Here is a 19,879-nt window from a genome sequence, read left to right as displayed (position 1 = left end):
ATTTTAGCTAATTCAATATTATCCCGTAGTGTAGACGTGGCCTCAGTTAGCTACTAATGGCTTAGGTTCATACTCATTGTTTTAACTGTTTTCTTTATCTTGACTTTGCATACTTTTCATATTGTGTACCACTTATTAAGGTATGTATAGTACGTCTGCTTTGTTTTTCTCCTGCTGCATAAGTTTAAATGTCCTTCCCTCTTTAGATCAAATTTGAACAAAATTAAATTCATAGTAAAGCACAGTGCATGCTTCCTAAAATATTGATCAGACATTTTCTGTTCCTTTAATATTTGTACAAAAAAACCTCCTTAGCATATGGGATTCTTATTTCCTCACAAACAAATAATGTCTGAATAGAACTAGACAAGCTACCTGTAGAGATTTAACTTCCTTAGATATCTGTGAGTGTTTAAAATATTTCATTTAAACATTTCAATTGAAATAACTCAGGATTTTGAGTCAAAGCAGGCAAAGTGCAAAATTTTGTTCTGCCATGCTTTATTTGTGTACTTTGAATTACTGAAGTCACCTGAAATCAAACTCTGAAGAATTTTTGCACAAGTCAGCAGGTACCTACAAGTGCAAGTGTTAGGTCACCATACTAAATTCTCTGTTTTCACATTTTAATTTCTGAGCAGGATAAAGAGTAGGTACTTATATAAAAATAGTAAACTTGTCATTTAAAACCACTGTAAATCAAGTTTCCTTGTTTTAACATCCTTGCGGTAGAAATTAACACAAAATATTCTATTGAGTTGCAGTAAATGTTCAGGAAGAGTTGACAGTGCTGTGGGTTGAAGCATTAGCCGTTCTCTCCTCTTCGGTGGAATTCTAGGAAATGTATGCACACAGTAATACCAGCTTGTGAAAGTAACTTGTGTTGAATGTAGAAGTGTGGTCTAGTAGTTACAGCTTCAGGACTTCGGATTCTTTTCCTGACTGCCATGTATGTACTTTATGACTTTGGGTGAATCGCATAACCTCCCCATTTCTTGATATATCCAGGTGTAAAATGGATGGAATAAAGCTTACCTATCTCTTAGATGGGTGGGTGTGGAGTTCAATGCATTTTAAAAGCCTTGGATGAGAGAGGCCATGTGAATACAGATCAGGGTTTGTCATTAGGACAGACTTTCTATGATTCAACATATGCTCAAGTTTGACTCTCGAAAAGTTTAATACTTCTTTTAAAATTTAAGATTTCTAATACATTGATCTTGTCTATAAACTACTGCTATCTCTTTAAAGAGTCATGGGCAAAATATCAGAAAAAATGTCTGTAAGACACAAAGCAGCTGAGTAACAGTGACTGTAAACTGCATAACTACACATCCTAGTTCACTTTCTGCTGAGGTTTGTACACATGCTGCAGGTTAGTGACTGGACTATGCTTTAGAAAATACTGTCAATTTGTTCGATTGCCTCTTACTGTGAAGCTGAAGGAAGGAATGGCCTTGGAAAATTGAGAAGAAGGATATATTGAGGTAGTTGTGTGCAGTAGATTTGCATGAATTCCCAGCTTCAAGGAAATTTACGTGACAAGAATAGAGGGGTCAGGACCATCTAACTTGTCTGTTCTGTCCTACACAAGTCAGCCTTACTTGCCTGTGCCTCGTTCATTCTGAAGAGACTGTCACATGCAGCTGGTACCTTTGGAACAAATGAAAATGATTGCCATTTCTAAACATCAAGAATTCCTGCATTTTTGTTACTTCGGTTCAGATGGCTATAACATTTTTTGTGGTGGAGTTTTTTCTTCTAATCAATCTGAATGGTGTAGGTGATGAAAGATGTATGGCTGTGTTAGCTCAGATTATCCATCTCTGCCAGTCTTCTCCACATTTGGGAACTGTTTGTGTGTGGATAGTTTACGGTGTGCTTTGGACTATAAGGTGCAGTAGAAATAAGATAACTCATTGCCTATTGCTTGACTCATTGTGTTTGTGACCAAAGTGGCTTCAGAGCAGATGCACTCTGTTTATGACAGCATGAGATTCATCCAGCTGGAAGAAGTTAATTAGAAAAGAGATTCTGTTTATACACATTTTGGTAATGGGATGGAATGGGAATAGAAATAAAGACACACGACTTCATTTTGAATAGTTCCATATTTTTATAGTAAACTGTTACTGCTACAGAAATACCTTTTTTCATGCCAAAGCAGTCTGTCAAAACTCCGATGCATTGAACCGAACTGGGATATGATTTGTCAGCATTTTGAATCTGACTGTAGGTTTAACCATATTTTATTAAAACTAAATATTGCAGCTGATGAGTATATCGGCTCTATATGATGAAACTGGTTGTTAATCTGCTGCACAGCTTGTAGGACTGAAGCTTTTAAATGTGGTGCTTTGGTATTTAATCTTCTGATTAAATAATAAAGCTGACTAAATAGTGCTTGCTTTTTAGGTAGAGAGAGCAGTTAGTGGCTCCACTGTGAAGTGACACGCCATCACTTCATGCCCTGAAAACCTTTGCTTTTAGGAAGACTGGGGGGGGAGTGCGTCAGTCACTTAGTAGACGTCTATATGAACAATTTACGCTATTCCGGTTTTTCCTCTCCACTGAAATGAAAGTGTTCTAGACTCACCATTTAGGTTCACAAAGAGCTGATGAGTTCTGTAAGGTATTTCCGACGTGTATTGCTAGGCTTCAGTCTAAGGCTGACAGTGACATCTTCCCCCTGTAAATTATAGTAGATTTCAATAGGGCTGTTAATGTTCCTTTGGTTTAAAGACACCATGTGGCTCCTCATGGCCCATCCCAGACTTCATGGGAGTCTCGCTTTCACCAAATACACCACCAAAGAGCACTTCACAGGTGGCTTTTAAGTTATTTGAATGATCAGACCCTAGTCATTTGTGGCATAGTGAACAGCAGAAGAGGAAGGCTGCAAAAATATATTTTACACTCGCAGAAACTTTTGGGTTTTGTGCTTGGGTTTTTTTTTTTTGGAGACAGGAGAGGGGAGGTTGCCATTCCAAGATTTTTCATGTATGCAGCAGTAGTCATTCTTGAGACAAAAATACCCGCAGACTAAAATTGGCATTTCCATTGGGTATAACAGCATTGCCTGGGTTTTTAATTGTAGACAGTAGCAGACTTTGAGATGCCTGCTAGGTGCACATAACAGTGACTGGAATTCTTCCCCTAACCAAACACCCAAACAAATGGTCATGTCATACCACTGATGCAACTATTTGGCTCCAAAGAATATTCATAAATTCACACTGTGTCTAATTACCAGTTTGTACTCTGCACGTCACAAACTCTGCAATGTCTTTTTCATTGTTAATATACAGAAACTCAGAAATGTACACACTTGTGCTTTCCATCTATTATTTAATCTATTTCCTGGAGATCAGCATCATTTGGGGTCACCCACACGATCTACCTGTTGGAGTTAGAGGAGGTATCAGTATTCTAAAGGAACACTCTCAAATTGGTTGGTTATGTACCATTGAGAAATTTTTCTTTCCTTCCTATCTCCTCCAGCAATCAGTGGATGCCCTGAAACTTGATATTTGGCTGCTTTTACATAGTCTCCATAACTACAGTATTTGGCTCTCTGCACTCCTTGGATAGTAAATTCCCAGACTGACTACTGAGTGTGCAAAGAAGCAGGTTTTTTAGATTGTTCTAATTTACTTGCCACTGATTTGAGTGACTTTGTTTTAGGAGCCGAGGGGACCAATCTACTTTTACTACATCTTTTACAATCTTGAGTGCCTCAGTTGAGTCCTCTCTATTTCTTTTCATGCTGAATGTTTTTGTCTGGCTGTAGTCACTCTCCATGTTTTCATAATATTAACTCAAGCCATGTACTACACTGAAAATAGCAACTTGTTTGTTTTCACTCTCCTTAACACAGACAAATTGGGACATCTTGTGTTAGCATCTGCTCCTGGGAGAGTGAATATATATAGATAAATACTGCACAAGTTGCTACTTTGGTGTGATCACACTAGTGTGTTGGGGCGTATGTGGGGGGCGGTTCTGGTAAAGTTTCAAATTGATCAGATTGTTGCAAAGTGGAGGCAGAACTCATCTCTGCTTTCAGATAGCTCATGGAAACTTGTTTTCTTGAACTAATTGAAGGAAAAACTGAGTCCTGGAAGTGAGTGGGAGCAAAAAGAATGTAAGGTGAGGATAACCATACCTCTTATACCCCTTTTACCGTGGCAGCAATACATTCGATTTTACTGTGGAGGACTGTATGTTGTTTTTAATAAAAACTTCAGATTGATTTCTATGCCAGGTGAAAGTAGCAAACACTTCCCTTTCTTGGCGTCTCTTCTAGGGTTCATGTAGTTCTGTGCAATAAACATTACGTAAGATGAAGGCAAGTAAATCGTTAAACAGTGATGTATGGAACACAGAGAAAGAAAAAATGCACTTAAGTCCTGCAGCGCATATCTGCATATATTGTGGTGACTTGGGGAGAGGGGTGGAATTTTTTTGTTTATTTGTGCTAATTCATGCTCATCAGGGAATTTTTTTTTCTGTTTTTTACTCCTGATCTGATTCTGAGTCTTTGTTGATTTAATTGTGCATTTTAAAAAATGTATACACCAGACTAGATATTCTTAAATTTAGAAATATGGGAGCATCACCTAATGACAGATACTGAAATATTGTGATGATACATTGCACTGCTACATTAAAGTTTTACTGCTTTATTACAAGATGCTTCTATTTTCAGTGTTTTGTAACTTGCTATAAAATGTCTTTGAAATGAAACTGGCTATTTACAATAACCTGAGTAATAGAAAAAACAAATTTGTTTGAATATTCTAGGCGTTTTCTTGTTCTCTATGAACATTGTGGGCTTCGTATTCCTAGGGATGTAGCAATGAAACTTCCTGAACAGCAGTGGTCAGCGAGGTGGCTCTCAAGTTCTACATTCCATAGTTTGAGGATGTAAATATTCTAGCCATTCTTGGTTCCGTATGCCAGTCTCAGAAATAGCATGGCCTGTTTCTCCATCATGAGGTGCATGTGCTGTTCAGCGAATAGTTCCAGACCAGCGTGTGTAGTCAAAAGGAATTCAGTTTCAACTTCTATGTTTTGACCATGTTGACAACTGTTATTATATTAGGTCCATTTGGGCCTTGTCCAAGATTCAAGATAGCAGAGGGGATGAGGTTGTGCTCTCACCAAACATATATACTTCCTATGTTTCTGCAAAGGCTTTCTACTGTATTTTCTGCTAAGACTTTCATTATACGGGCCAAGTCTTCATTTGAGTGGCCCTCCAAATAATTCACCTCCAGGGCTAACTGGTAAAACATTGCTTGCAGTGATCTAAAATATTTAGTGCTTGTTACTTTTTTTGACCATAGTTTTTGTTTTTTACTTCCAGCTCGGATCGGCTGATAGAAGAAACGATAAGGTAGGAATAGATTTACTAATTTTTGTATTACCTTTTATAGAATCAGTGTTTTCTCTGGGTGCTATTCAAAGTAATCAGTCATTTTCTGTGTGCAACATCCATACTGAACCAAAGTCATATAAGTGTATTGCAAATCTGTTTGATTCCATCCACTCGTTCTGGAGCAACACAGGGCTGTCATTTGAAATGTTTTGCCCATTTGAATTTAGCAGTTTAGAATTGTATGCAAAGATTTTGTATAGACAGTAATTTTTTTAATTTAGTGTAGTAGTGTTCAGGCAGGCTAAAGAATTGAGAGCTATTTGGAGAGTCTGAAGCACCTCTCGCCCATGAAGGAACTAGTGCTACATGGCGTCTGTAACCCTTAACCACATTCACAACCTTAGCATTGCAGTTCATAGCAGAGGGGAGATTTTTACAAGCAAACACCTGGGTGAATATTACTGTTGTGTGGTTGGTCATTTTTTTTTATTTATATGTGTGTTGAAATCCTACCAGTTTGCATTGGACTGGAAATTTCAATGTCAGATTTCTGAAGCATCATATTCCAGCATTATAAATGACTTTTCTCTTACATGCCCTTTCCAATCTGCCATCTAGCACTGGGATTTTGCAGACAAATAATTAAGACTTCTTGAAATACATCCTAAGTTTGAGATTCTCTCTCATAAAAATGCTTTGAAGGGAAGATTTTATTTCAAATAATGCATGTAATGTGATAAGTGATCACCACTGCTACAAAGAGGTGCAGCAAGATGTGAAGTGTGTCCATTAAGGGCTGGCTAGCAGGCTGAAATGCAGTTAGCTGAGTACTATTAGTGTAATGGGGGAATGGGTTGAAACACAGTAATGTGCTGTGAGGTGCATCAAGCTAAGAGAAATCATTAGAGTGGTCAGCACTGTGATATGTAGAAAGATGGATATTTGTTTACATGAGCACCACTCGCTTGAGTCAACACCCTCAATGTCTGAAGACACCTTCAGAAACTGGGATTTCCTGATTAAGCCCCCATTTCATTGCCTTGCTCAAAACAACTTCTGCTAAGAAGCATTTGTACGCTGACACTCTCCCCACCCTGTGAAAACTAAGCATCAGCTCCACATTTCTTATTGTCTCCTCACTGCTACCTGTTAGCTAGAGGGCTAAAAGGCCTGAGAGTCTTGAAGTCTGATCTGCAAAGTGACCTGATGTTTTATCAGTTGAGGCCCTGACCTACTCTCTGGATTGTGTTTCAGCACCTGTGGGGAGATTTACTTGTGATGCAATATTGCCTACAGTCTATTGAATGGTTGGGTTCTGAGCTCTTTGCTTTTACTGTGGGCATGGCTACACTTGCAGCCCGCGGCAGTGCTTTGAAGTGCGAGTGTGGTCACAGTGCCAGCGCTGGAAGAGAGCTCTCCTAGCACTGCAGGTACTCCACCTCCCCGTGGGGATTAGCTTACAGCGCTGGGGCACTGTTTGCACTGGCACTTTGCAGCTCTGTAACTTGCTGCGCTCAGAGGTGTGTTTTTTCACACCCCTGAGTGAGGAAGTTGTAGTCAAGGCAGTGGGAGTATTTGTTGCATTAACAGATGAACTTTGCCTCTGGAAATGTGAGTTCCTTAGCTCCTCATTGCACAGTTCATTAGTTCTAAAGAGGGGGCTGGCTCCCCGTCCCATCGGGTGCCAACGAGCTTCTCTGTTATATCTTATGTAAATCTGGTTTGTTTGATAGCCACAAGCAGCAGCTACCAGGATATGTAATTTAATTTTAATTACTTCTTTTCAAGTATTGTACCACAATTCAGGCTCTGTTTAAAGTCAGAATGGATTTTCTGTTTTGCCTTTTTCCTTCTCCAGTAATTGCAAACATTCGGGTATGATGTTGATCGGTGGTAATACCCGCTTCATCTTCAGGGAATTTACTAGTTAGAAAATCATCCAGTTCTTTAATTAGAGCATTGTCCATTGCTGCCCAATTAAAACAGATGGACTTGTGTAGAAGAGGCTGTTTGAATGCTGATTCCTTGGGTGACTGTGATGTAATTAGCTTATCTGGCTACTATATGCTTGTCTGTCTTTGCATCTGTTGTAGTTCATTGTTTAGATGTAACTCAGAAAGCTGGAAAATCATTATTAATTATTTTACCAACCAGCCAACGCAGGAACATTGGAAAGTGCCTTTTGTGACTGTGAGGGGCCTTTGTTGATGACCTCAGGCCTATTACCAGTGTGCAGATGGTCACATTACCAAACCCACCAACACAGCTAGCACTAACTGCCCCCCTGGTTGGCAGTCTCAGCAGAGAAGTTAAGGAGTCAGTAAGCCCAGAGAATGAATTCCTCTCTATAGTCCCTTCACAGGAATGGAGGTCATGGTCTCTGCTGTGCTGGTGCTTGTGCTGGCCTGTGACTAATGGAGGTATAGCTTCCCCAGGGCAGTCTGGGCATTTCAGAAACTCCCCATCCATTTTTACAAAAATTGTTAAAAGCTCTTGCATGACACAAGGTTTTCTAAAGCAACATATTTCTGCCCAGAGATATGTGGGATGTGATGCCTGGCACAGCAGTTCTTTGGGGGGCTGTGTTCACTTGCCTTGGGCAGATTTAGACATAAATGTCTGTCTATTTAAACATGTAATTAGTGACCTCAGATTTTCTTCTTCACTTTCAAACTTTCTCATTTCCTCAAAATAGGAAACAGTGGCTTACTAGTGACAGTATTTTTCATTTACCATAAATACTTCTTGAAACATTGTTTTGTAGAGTATTGTTTGAAGCACACATCAGACTGCAAGCTCTGTCCGACCAGTGATTAGTAGAAAGTTCCATAGATATCTTTAATTTAGTATTTCTCTTAGGATTTTGCAAAAAGTCCCTCCGTTCTGGTGGTGCTTGTCAATACAGTTTGTTTACTTCAGGGATAAATTGCCTTCTGTCTAGAAATAGTGACTTATTCGATGGGACAGAGGGAAGGAAAATGTTCCCCTCCCCTCTAACAGCCCATCCCTTGGCTCTAAACTTTCTCTGATATAACAGGGCCAAGGCTCATCCGCTTTGCCTTGCAGTCTTTCCAAAGGAACATGATATATTAGATTTTTCTGTAATCTGCGCTAATTGAGTGTGGCTCTGTCACCCTCTAGTGGCTCTGTCACATTCAGAGGTTTATGCTCTGATACTGCTTCCATGCTAGGAGATATGGTTCTTCAACTCAAGTGATAGAGAATCATGCATTCTCATCCATTGGTTCTCATCCAGGTTTGCTGGTGATAGGTGACCCATACAGGGGCTGTCATAAGTAGATAGGTAAGGTAAGGGTTAAATTTCTTTTACCTATAAAGGGTGAACAAAGGGAACCAAACACCTGACCAGAGGACCAATCAGAAAACTGGATTTTTTAAAAGTCAGGGGCGGGAATTGTGAACTCTGTGTCTCACCTTCCTATTGTCCCAGGGCGGGAAAAGGCTACAGGAAAGGGGATTAGAAAATCTCTTTATATTAGCTTTACTAGATTTGAAGGCATCGCCTCAGGGGGAGGGTGATTTCCCTCTTTGTTTTGACTTCAAAAGTACTGCATCGCCCAGGCTCACCCAGGGAGGGAAGCGGGGGAGGGGGAGCAGATAACGAGGAGACAAGGGGGAGGAACTTGTTTTCCCGTTGGAGATAGGGAGACCCAGGGGTCTGGGTCTTGGGGGTCTTCCCAAAGGAAGTTGGGGAGTCCACAGAGGGGGTCCCCCAAGGAGTATTTGGGGAATCCAGGCTGATAAGAGCCTAATTCTTATCTGGTGGCAGCGAAGTAAAATCCAAGCTGGTAGTGAGCTTGGGGGAGGTTCAGATAAACACTCAGATGTTGAACTCTAAGTCCAGATTTGAGACAAACGTTTATTACAAATCCAGAAGCACAAGCTACATTAATTTTCTTTTCTGCTAGGGATTAGCAGGGGAGAAGGGGTTGCCGAAAATAGCCGAGAGAAGTTTTTCTGCCTTGCTTTAGCAGCTTCATTTTAAGCAGAGTCTAAGAGAAACCATACAGGTCTTTGTTAACATTGGGATCTTAAGTCAGCCAGCAAACCACGACAGGTGAAACCGTAAGCTTTTTGGTTCAATTGCCTATCAAGAAGAAGCCAAGAAGCAAGTAAAAAATAGTGTGCTTTACAGCCTTCAACGGAACAGAAAAGCCAGCTTCAAGGGAACAAGTTCAGACTGAGTCAGAAGCAAATGACAGCCTTCAGAAAGCTTTGGCGGCCGGACGGGGAGCAAACCCAACCGCCTCAGCTTTGTTTGAACGATACAGTTGTATAGACAGGATTATCAGGAAATTCTTTTTGTGGACGCGGGAAGAATGGCCAGCCGACAAACGTTGCGTCGGTTCAACTATAATAAGGGGAAGCCTAAGGAGCCCATGATTCATCCCAGTGGCCATGCTGGGGTGAACAGAACCAAAGACAATTGGGGAAAGTCTCAACTGGAGGGAAATGGCCATAGAAGGTTGCCCAATGTCATCCTGTAGGTGTGCCCAAAGAGTGGGAACTCAAGAAAGTGGTCAAGGCTCCTCCTCCACACTCCCCATAATTGAGGCCATTCAGCAGTACGTGGAATCGGGTCTTTTCCAAGAAAGACAACCAGGGGAAAAGCATGTGTATGACTTGTAACTTGCACCGATGGCCAGAAGCAATGGGCTCTCTAGTTAACACCAGAGCTAAGGGTGCAGGCTAAGAACATTCCACCAGGGCGTTGCCCCAATGACCTTACGATTAGGAATCTCAGTTCCTGCAGCACTGGAAATGACCCTTGGAAATCATGGGTGAATCACTGGTACGACCATCCCTTAACATCAAACCAACTGCCTGGTGAAGGTTAATGGAACTTTGGGGCATGTCCGTAAATGTCAATGAATATCACGACGGGACCTAGTTGCGCAGTTCTTTCTTACAGCGTACACAATCCCAGTTTAGGGTTCGCCATTTACTGGTCCGTATGCATGAGGTAAGGGGCCATTAAAAAGTGGTTAAAGCACAATGGGAGGGTTACACCCTTCCCAGGAACTAACCGGACTTCAGTCCAACTAAAAACCCTCGACATTCTCAGCCCTGCAGAGAAAACCTAACAGGATACTCAGAAAAGCAAGACAAAGAACCTGGAGAATAACATACAGAGGGGGACCGTTCTTCAAGAGAGGAGAACGGTTTGTCTTGAAGGCGAAGGTCCCATTAAACTGAAGCACATGGGGGGGCCAATTCGGTCCAAAGCCTGGACTGATAGCCTCAAGCAATTTCCCCATTCCTTCACTAAAAACCAAAGTGTACCATGTGAATCCTCAAGCCGTTTTATTCCAGAGACTACAGGTTTGTTCATTTACAGTCAGGGAGCAGAGGAAAACGAAGTGGCCTATGGGATCTATTATGACGGGGAAAAAGGACGGGGGCGTGGAAGAAGGTGAACTCTCAACCACCCTGGAGACGTCGCTGCGCAAAATCAAGAGCTGTGCACGGGTCAACTCCACCATTGTTTCTCAGCACTCCAGGCTTGACTGAACGGGCCACCAGCTTGAACACAGGTAAGGCACCAATTAGAACACCACCTCGGTGTCCCCTTCCAGCACAGTGCATAGAGCGGGAGATCCAGAACATGCTACAGATGGTATAACCGCCTCATCAAGTCAGGGCTCAGTAGGTTCGGACCCCAACCAATTGGGAAAATACGGCTTTTGGCTGGATACGAAGAACGGTAACTCGTCCAGAAACTAATTCCGCATGCCACACGATGAGATACTGGAAAATGGATTCCAGTTCACTTACAAAGAGACTTACAAGGGATGGAGTACTTGCTAGATGAACTGCCAAGAGTCAGCTTTTCGTCAACCCATGCCAGGGGTGTAGAATTAATGTTACCTTTCTTCGGCTGTGCACGCCACCTTCAGAAGCCTGGTAATGGTCCCATCAGGACTGGAAAAATGCCTTGCAACCGATGATGTGCATTTTTTCAGACTCCCTGGCCGAAGACCTAGAACCTGAAAGGTTTTTTAACCGTATCAGCAGGCAGGACTAACTGTAAGCCAAAAAAGTCAAATAGGCAACGAGTACACTTATCTGGACAACCAGGTTGGTGAGCACATAAAACCTACAGCCAAGGTGGAAGGCTACCAAAATGTGGCTGTCCCAAAAAAGAAAACGGTCCAATCCTTTTTGGCTGGCCCGTATAACAGGCCGCATTTGTACCACATAGCCAAATCGTGCACCACTGACCACCTGAAACAAGAACCACCAACTACGTTAAAGAGATGAGTTGTCAGAAAGCCTTTACACCAACCCAACAGGCCCTCATCGACCTGTGCTAGGGCCAGACTTTGACACACATTCCAGTAACCACCCGAGCATCTGAAGCGTGTATAGACAGTTCTTATGCAAGACGGACCGGATCAGCACCATCTGTCTTTCTCAGCAAGAAAACTATCTGAAGAGGGAAAGCACGCATCCAGTGAACAAAGGATCTATGCTAGCAATTTGTGTAACCCTGAAAAGGTACGCCCATATGTTTGGTGGAGCGGTGTTCCAGCACATATCTGGCACATAACAGGCTCGCATTAATAAGTGAGTTTATAACAGCAAAGGGAACAACGAGAAACTTCGTATCATGAGTCTTCAAGTCTAATATTTGATTTTATCCTAGAAATTTCAGGAGCTTCTAAACAAAGTGCGAGATGCACCTCTCCCACCGCGAGAGTTTTCCCGGAAAAAAACCATCTGGTAAACTTTTCTTAAATGTAGAAGGATTTAGCATGCTTACTAAGTAAATGTAAAGGTGCATGTTTTGATTACCTGTTCGTTTAAGTTCTAGGTAGACAATCACCTCCAGTTAAATTTTACACGGTCTTGATTATGGGGGCGTGTCATAGTAGTAGGTAGGTAAGGGTTAAATTTCTTTACCTGTAAAGGGTGAACAAAGGGACCAAATACCTGACCAGAGGACCAATCAGAAACTGGATTTTTAAAAGTCAGGGGTGGGAATTGTTGAACTCTATGTCTCACCTTCCTATTGTCCAGGGTGGAAAGAGCTACAGAGACAAAGGGAGGGGGAATCTCTTGTGTGAGCTGACTAGGTGAATGCATAGCCTCGGGGAAGCTAGATTGCCTCTCCGGTTGTATTCAAGGAGTGAAGTATAGCATCGCACCGGCTAACCCAGGAAAGGGGGGGAAGCTGGGGGATGAGATAGGGAGACTCAGGGGTCTGGGTCTTGGGGGGTTTCTCCAGGGAAAGTCTGGGGGGACCAGAGTGAGGCAGGCGCTATATTCCTGTCTGGTGGCAGCGAGATAGATCCGAGCTGGGTATAAGCTTGGGGAAGGTTCACAGTAAACACTCAGATGCTGAACTCTAAGTCCAGATTTGAGACAGACGTTTACTACAGGGGCATTGTTACATTGGCTATGGCGTCTGTAACCGCTAGATGACAATCTGTTCTCAGAGCCAAGAATCATGACACCTAGCATTCCACAGCAGGAGAAGTCAAAAATCAGGAGACAGACAAAAAAAATGACTTAATCGATTTATAAAAATATCATGATTTTGGGGCCAACGTTATATTTTTGGACGTTTTTGAATTTTTGCGGTTGGCAATACTCCACTTACATTAAACTTTGACGACTTTGCAGAATATGATGGATGGCAACGGAGGAAGATCTTATTTGAGTTTTTGCTTCAGTAATAAGAGGCACGACGGAAAATTGTTGGCAGAATCTTTTGGGGGGAAGAGGGGGGGAACAGATGTTCCTTTGTTTTTCATCCTTGTTCGCACCCGTTAGAAAGATGGCAAACAAAACATGTTGGAAAAAGTGACCCACCCAAAATTGTCACAGTAGTTTAATACTAGAGTTTAAAAGGCCTCGTCCTGCAAAACAACCTCTGCTTCATGCATGTTATGATAACGTTAAGTGTAACAAGTGAGAGGATCTGAGTTCATAGCAGGTAATGAAGTGTTCCAGTAGAGCATCAGCAGAAGTGTTCCAAGAGAACATCAACTATTTGGTTTTAAAAGCGTGTCTTGCTACTTTGGAGCTTTGTTTTAGTGTCACATCAATTTAGATATGTCTGCAGCCTCAACTGACAGAGCAAGTAGTAGGCGTTTTGGTACACCTCTATCTCGATATAACGCTGTCCTCGGGAGCCAAAAAATCTCACCGCATTATAGATGAAACCGCGTTATATTGAACGTACTTTGATCCACCGGAGCGCAAAGCCCCGCCCCCCCAGAGCACTGCTTTACTGCGTTATATCCAAATTCGTGTTATATCAGGTCGCCTTATGTTGAGGTAGAGGTGTATGTTTCACATAGCAATGAAACTCCTACATATATGGCTGGCAAAAAAAACACAGCTTAACATTCAGTAAAAGCAGTTGCTCCTCATAGGCCCTGCATTAAATTGTAGCTCTGCATGTGAGTTTTTGACTCCATCTGGATACATTAATTGCTGGAAACAAATGTTGTTTATTTCTGTAGCACCTTTCATTCCAAAAGAACCCAAAGCGACATACAAATTCTATATGGGGATCATGAGCCCCACCTCTGAGAAGAAATGTCAATTATTCTGTGCAGAGCGTCGCTACACAACAGTTAAGGAAGTGAAGTGGGAAACGTTACGATCCAAGGTGGAAGGAGGGATAGCTCAGTGGTTTGAGCATTGGCCTGCTAAACCCAGGGTTGTGAGTTCAGTCCTTGAGGGGGCCACCTAGGGATCTGGGGCAAAAATCAGTACTTGGTCCTGCTAGTGAAGGCAGGGGGCTGGACTCGATGACCTTTCAAGGTCTCTTCCAGTACTAGGAGATAAGTATATCTCCAATTATAGTTACCTAAACAGGAATCTGGAATACCCCTTTGTCATCGTGGCTCAGTGGGTTACAGCTGAGGATGCCAGGTTCAGGACAAACTGCTGAGAAATAGGGCAGACTCTCCCCTAAACTGGTGGTTATTCTTCCATAAGATATACCAAACCAACAACAAAAGTGAACTTCTGTCTCCTCACACTGGCTAACAGGAAGTCAGAAATGCAGTCTCCTTAGGTGTCCCAGCCCTTGATGAGTGGTTATTTAAAACCAATTTCATCAGCCACAGGGTTCTTCTGATCCCAAAGGATGAGCCACATACCCAAATCAATATATAACTCAGATCTTATCCAATAATCACGCCGTTGACAGTCCTTTAGTATCCAATATCTAGCTGTTTATTTGTAAGTAGGGTGATCAGACAGCAAATGTGAAAAATCGGGACGGTGGTGGGGGTAATAAGGACCTATATAAGAAAAAGACCCAAAAATCAGAACTGTCCCTATAAAATCAGGACATCTGGTCACCCTATTTATAAGAGAAAAGAGGAGAGAGTTAAAATGGTCAAAGAAATCAAATACATACGCTCATTGCAAAGTTCTTGTATTAGGTTTGTAGCAGCGGTGGAATAAACTGCTAGCTTATAATGTCTCCGCTAACATCCAAAAGATTGGAAGGTCCTCAGTCCACTGACTGTAATGCTCCTCTTACTGTAAGTCTGTAGTCCAGAGATCAGAGCAAGAAAGAGGCAAAATGGAGATTCTTCCAGTGCCTATACTTTCTCCCATGTGGAGGGAAAACTCTCAGATTTAGTTTGTGAAAAGTCCAGTTACAAGATGGAGTGCAGAGTCACATGAACTAGTCACGTGACCTTGCATGCTTCAGTGACTCAGGAGCAGCTATTCCCCATATTCTGTCTGAAGCATCCTCAGAAAGGTCCATCTAGCAGGGATAAGTTTCTTCCATTGTCTGTTGTATGAGCTAAGTGTTCTTTAATGGGCCATCAACTTGAATAGTCCATTCACAATGTGCTGGCCTGACTGGATGTAAGCTTAACTACCTTGTGGGTGTTACCACAGGAGCAAACACTGTTTGAAATATTGGTACACAGTCAATATTCATAACTTAAGAGGATACATGCATACAAATTGGACAGTCATATTCAGCAAATCATAACTTTTTCCATTGATCCCTTATGTGACATACTTTGTACAAGATTTGTTGCAATTGTAGGATGATATACATGGTCATATTTTAATAACAGAATATCACACCCTGCACTCATGAAAAGTTCTTAATGACTTGGTGGAGAGGACCTTGGTTTAGGGTCTTGGCTAAAAACACAGTGCCCCTTAATGCCCTTAGGAAAACACTGTTTCGCTCTGGTTCTATACGTTTTCAAACCTGACAAGTGTCTGAAGGTATGTTCCCAGCCACTTCCTTCCCTCCTGAAGTGGGGACTTCACTGTTACTCCCAGGGAGGAGGGGGCAAAGGGTAGGGGCCTTGTGGTTTTGTCTGTGTGGATGCATACATGTACTGGCTCTTAGGCTGCTGATTACAGTGCATCCCTTCAGTACTGGGACTGCCAAACTAAGATTCCATCTGTTCTGAAACAGTCTTTAAGATTGATTCTGCCAAACCCTTTCCTGGTAACAGCTTTGCTGGGCATGTAGCAAGAAGAAAATGTCTGAGTGCTTGTAAGAATCTAGGGTTGAAAACCGTTTTCCATCTCAGAACCCTTTACAATACCAATATGTGTGTGAGAGTCCATTTTTGTTGATGTAGAGTAACATTTATGGGCTTCTCAGAAGTGAATCTTAAGTGTATTTAACATTAGCACTTGGCTTGGAGCCCTGCACTTGACACATCAGATTATGATGCCATCATGGATTATTCATATTTAGACACTAAAGCATGCAAACGAAACCAAGGAGAGTTAAAGAAGCAGAAACTAACTTTCAAAACCATAAAATTCATCTGCCACTATGCAGTTAAGTATATTCTATTTCAAAAGAGAAGGCTGAGTGGCAGGGCTTCCAGCAGAGACCAGGAATATTAGATCTTGTTTCTTCCAGAACTCAGATAACTAGCATATTCTAAAAGAAACTTACTAGCTGTTTGCTCCTTATGTTCCTGTGACTGATGATGGACAACCAAGTAACTCCTATGTGACTTAAAGTATATACTCAATACATTTTTAATGTTCCTGCAATAAAATTCAGTTTCTTTAAAAAAGAAAAAAAAGTTCAGATCTGGAAGCTTGTTTTGTCTGTAGAAATTTCCATACCAGATCAGACCAAAGATCCATGTTGTGTAGTATTCGTTTTCTGACACTGCCCAGTGCCAGATGCTTCAGAGGAAGGTGCAGGAAATGCCGTGGTGCACAAGTATGAAATAACCAGCCCATAAGGGATGTTTCTTCCTTACCTTGATCAGCTAGAGGCTGCTGCTGTCCCAAAGTACGAGGCCCTCTATCTCAAGACCAAAAAAAAAAGTTAAAATTGGAGTTCAAGTTGAGAGTACAGGTCTGTAACAAGGTTAAAGATTCATTTTGGGATAATTACAATCTCCTTATAATGTTTATTACAAAACCAATAGATTCAGAGTTAAGGTTATGCTTAACATATTTGGATTTCTTTAAGCTATGGAAATGCACTCAGTGTACTTAACTCTGTCCTGTAGTGATGCTGTGCAATAGTCATACAATTATGAATTTTAGTATTTGTGATTCAGATTAGATAAAATTATTTTAAAGGCACATTTTTCATTTTGTTCCCCTTTCATGGTGTTACTACAAGGCATAGGTAGGTACTCTCAGTATGACACAGATGCTTAATTTCTTAAAGGGCACACTTTTAGTTGATTTTTTTTAACTAAATAACATAACCTTTTATTTCTGCTATATCTTTTATGAGCCAGGATGACCAGAACAGAATTCACCACTCCAGGTGGGGATGCACCATCAATGTATATAAAGGCATAATGTGATTTCAGTATAATATTCATCATATTCTTAATATATCCTAAGATTTTGTTTGCATGTTTGAGTATAATTTATGCATGATTCATTACTTGTTGCAGTTTGAAGATAATCCAACACTGGCTGTTCTGAATGAAAGCCAAATCACCAACTGGTAACATGCCATTAACAAAGCTTGCTGAAAACCTACATTGTTGAGCTTCACCCCCCTTAAAATTGACCTCCTCTGCCAGGCAATGTGCTTTTAAAAACCTGTGATCTTGTTGTTGAGAAGCTAGGTCCCCAAAGGGTTACCTTGTTTCATTTTAATAATTCTTTGCACTTTCAGCTAAGAATATTTTGTTTTACAAAGGGTGAGAGCTTAGTTCAATTAACTCACATTTTACACATTCAAATTCTGCATGAAGGATAAGCAAATACTTTGTAGCTGAATTCTTATTTTCCCACCTTGACCCTCTCCAGTAGTTGGAATCCTATTTAACCATTCAGGAATATTTGGTTATGCACCTTTATAACGCAGTTTTAAAATTGGGATCACCCAACATTTTCTTTCCTGAGAATATTTCAGTAGAAGTTGTCTAGGTGCCCTTTATTTTGTGGAAGTTCTAAGTTCCCAAGCTGTAAACTTTAAAGTTTACTAGCTTCTGATTCCCTCACTTATAAAGTAGGCTGCTTCTCTCATCGGATGTTAAAACATGAAATCCTCCATTCCATAATAAAGTCTCATAATTATTTCCCCAGGGCACCTTGTAGATAGCTCAGCAGCACTCTATCTCCTGGCAGTCATCTCCCATCTCTTTTTCAATACCTTGAAGGCTGCTTTAATGAATCATTAGATGTGTTGTAAGAAAATACATTGCTTAATGCAAAAAGGGGATTTGCTGCTGCATGAGGATTCTGTCTGAACAATTAACTATGAAACCAGTGCATAGGTCTGAAGCCGAAATTCTTAGACAAAGTTTCCTGTGTGCAGTAGTGAAATCCTACCTACAGTTACTGAGCTACCTACCTACGGTTACCGAGTTATACACCACCCAGTAATCCAAAATTCCCTGGAAGCTTTCCTCAGTAGCTAATTACTGTTCTGGGGTCTTGTGTTGATATTATAACCTCAAAACACTAGGGAGGAAAAACTTTTGTACTTAGTTACAAATGACATGTGATTTGACAGATAATACTGCCTGACATGCATCCGATTTTTATTTACAAACTTGGTTTTAGCATTGGATGATAACTTGCTGCTTCTTTTCTGTACTCAACTGTTGATGCCCTGTTGAGAATTTCTCTTAATACCTTTTGTTGAACGTCCTTTCACCACATTCTCATGTAGTAGTGGGATAAAGGCAGATTGCTGCAGCTTGTTTCTTTCTCTTCCATGTTAATTTTTGATGGGAAGGGGGTCTCCACTGTAAAGATGAATCATTCTCTTTCACTGGGCTAAGTTAGTTCAGGTACCATGGAAACAAACAGATTTGCCATGTGGTTTGTTTTCTGTTGTTCGCAAAAAGGGACTCCTAGACCAGTTTTCTGTATGTGACCTCCCTCTGCTCTTCCTGTAGATGTGAAGGACATTAGTTAACTGAGTCAGACAAGCCCTTCAAAAACAAGTGTTGGTCAGATTGATGATGACAGCTCTTTGGACTGACAGCATTAATTTTCTCCCCTTTGCGTCAGAATACCTTGCATTTATATAGCTCCTATCATTTCAAAGCACTTTTCAAACTATAGGAATCACGTCAACCACCTCTAGGGGTGACATAGGGTAGGTGTTAATAGTGCACACCAACACAATAGAACATTTTTAAGACAGGAAGCCAAAAGTGTCTCAGCCAATTGGAACTTCTGGTAGGCAGAATGTAATTACCCCAATTTCAATTTGAGCAGAATGCTGGGGTTAACACTTCTCTTTTATATAAAATGACTTTGGGATGTTTAATGGTGGTCAGAACATTGGTTTTACATCTCCTTTGGAAGATGGTTCCTCCATCAAGATATTGCCTACTATCACCATGCTAAGACATTTCTTCCAAATCTCTACTGAACGAGTCTTCTGCCTACAAAGCTACCAACACCACATCTATTCAATAGCAACGTGCTTTGTCTTTGTCTTCCATCCAAGTGCTGAAGCTATCCTGGCCTTGCTCAGCTTATGAGATCTGATGAGATCATAAGGGAGATGGCTGGAAATCCCTACTGCTTCTCCAAGTAGCCAGCAATTTTTGTTTTATGCTTATCTGACATGAATATATAAAAACGAATGCTGAAGATGATTGACAAAAGGAAAATAATCCACTGGAGACAAGAATTGCTTTAAGGCTTTTGTTAGTTCTACCTTGATGACTTTCAGTTCTCTTAAATAATTTTTTAAACTTCAGCATGGATATTGAATGTTAGTCTGCTTTTATGGAGTTGTCATTTGGAAATATGAGTTTAATACACATGCTTGTCACTAAACTGTTTATATATATTGATGATTGATCAGCTCCCAATTGACCAGTAAGCTTTCAACTTGATTCTAGTGCTAATGGAGCTCTAAAGTGAAATAATTTATTGATCTGCTCTGTCAGTACATATTATCCAGAAGAATTAACTGTAAAGGACTTTGGCGGAGAGAGGCAAACATTCTCCATAAAGATACAAGATGGTACCATGACTCCACAATGATATTGGAAGCCATTGATGATGATCCTTTTACTTCATGTT

General features: G+C 41.1%; 1 protein-coding gene across 3 annotated transcripts in view; it reads left to right on the top strand.

Annotated features, from left to right (window-relative positions):
* The window catches only part of GOSR1 (golgi SNAP receptor complex member 1), a 101,157-nt gene that overhangs the window by 32,674 nt on the left and 48,604 nt on the right, over positions 1 to 19,879 (top strand). For all 3 annotated transcript variants that reach the window (XM_075074090.1, XM_075074089.1, XM_075074087.1), the window contains exon 6: positions 5,369 to 5,398. In XM_075074090.1, coding sequence (XP_074930191.1) covers positions 5,369 to 5,398 — 30 coding nt within the window. The remainder of the gene's footprint in view (positions 1 to 5,368; positions 5,399 to 19,879) is intronic.

Source organism: Chelonoidis abingdonii, chromosome 20, assembly GCF_003597395.2.
Source record: "Chelonoidis abingdonii isolate Lonesome George chromosome 20, CheloAbing_2.0, whole genome shotgun sequence".
NCBI classification, from domain to species: Eukaryota; Metazoa; Chordata; order Testudines; family Testudinidae; genus Chelonoidis; species Chelonoidis abingdonii.
Note: the sequence above shows the minus strand (reverse complement) of the source record. Positions and strands in the feature narration are given on the sequence as shown.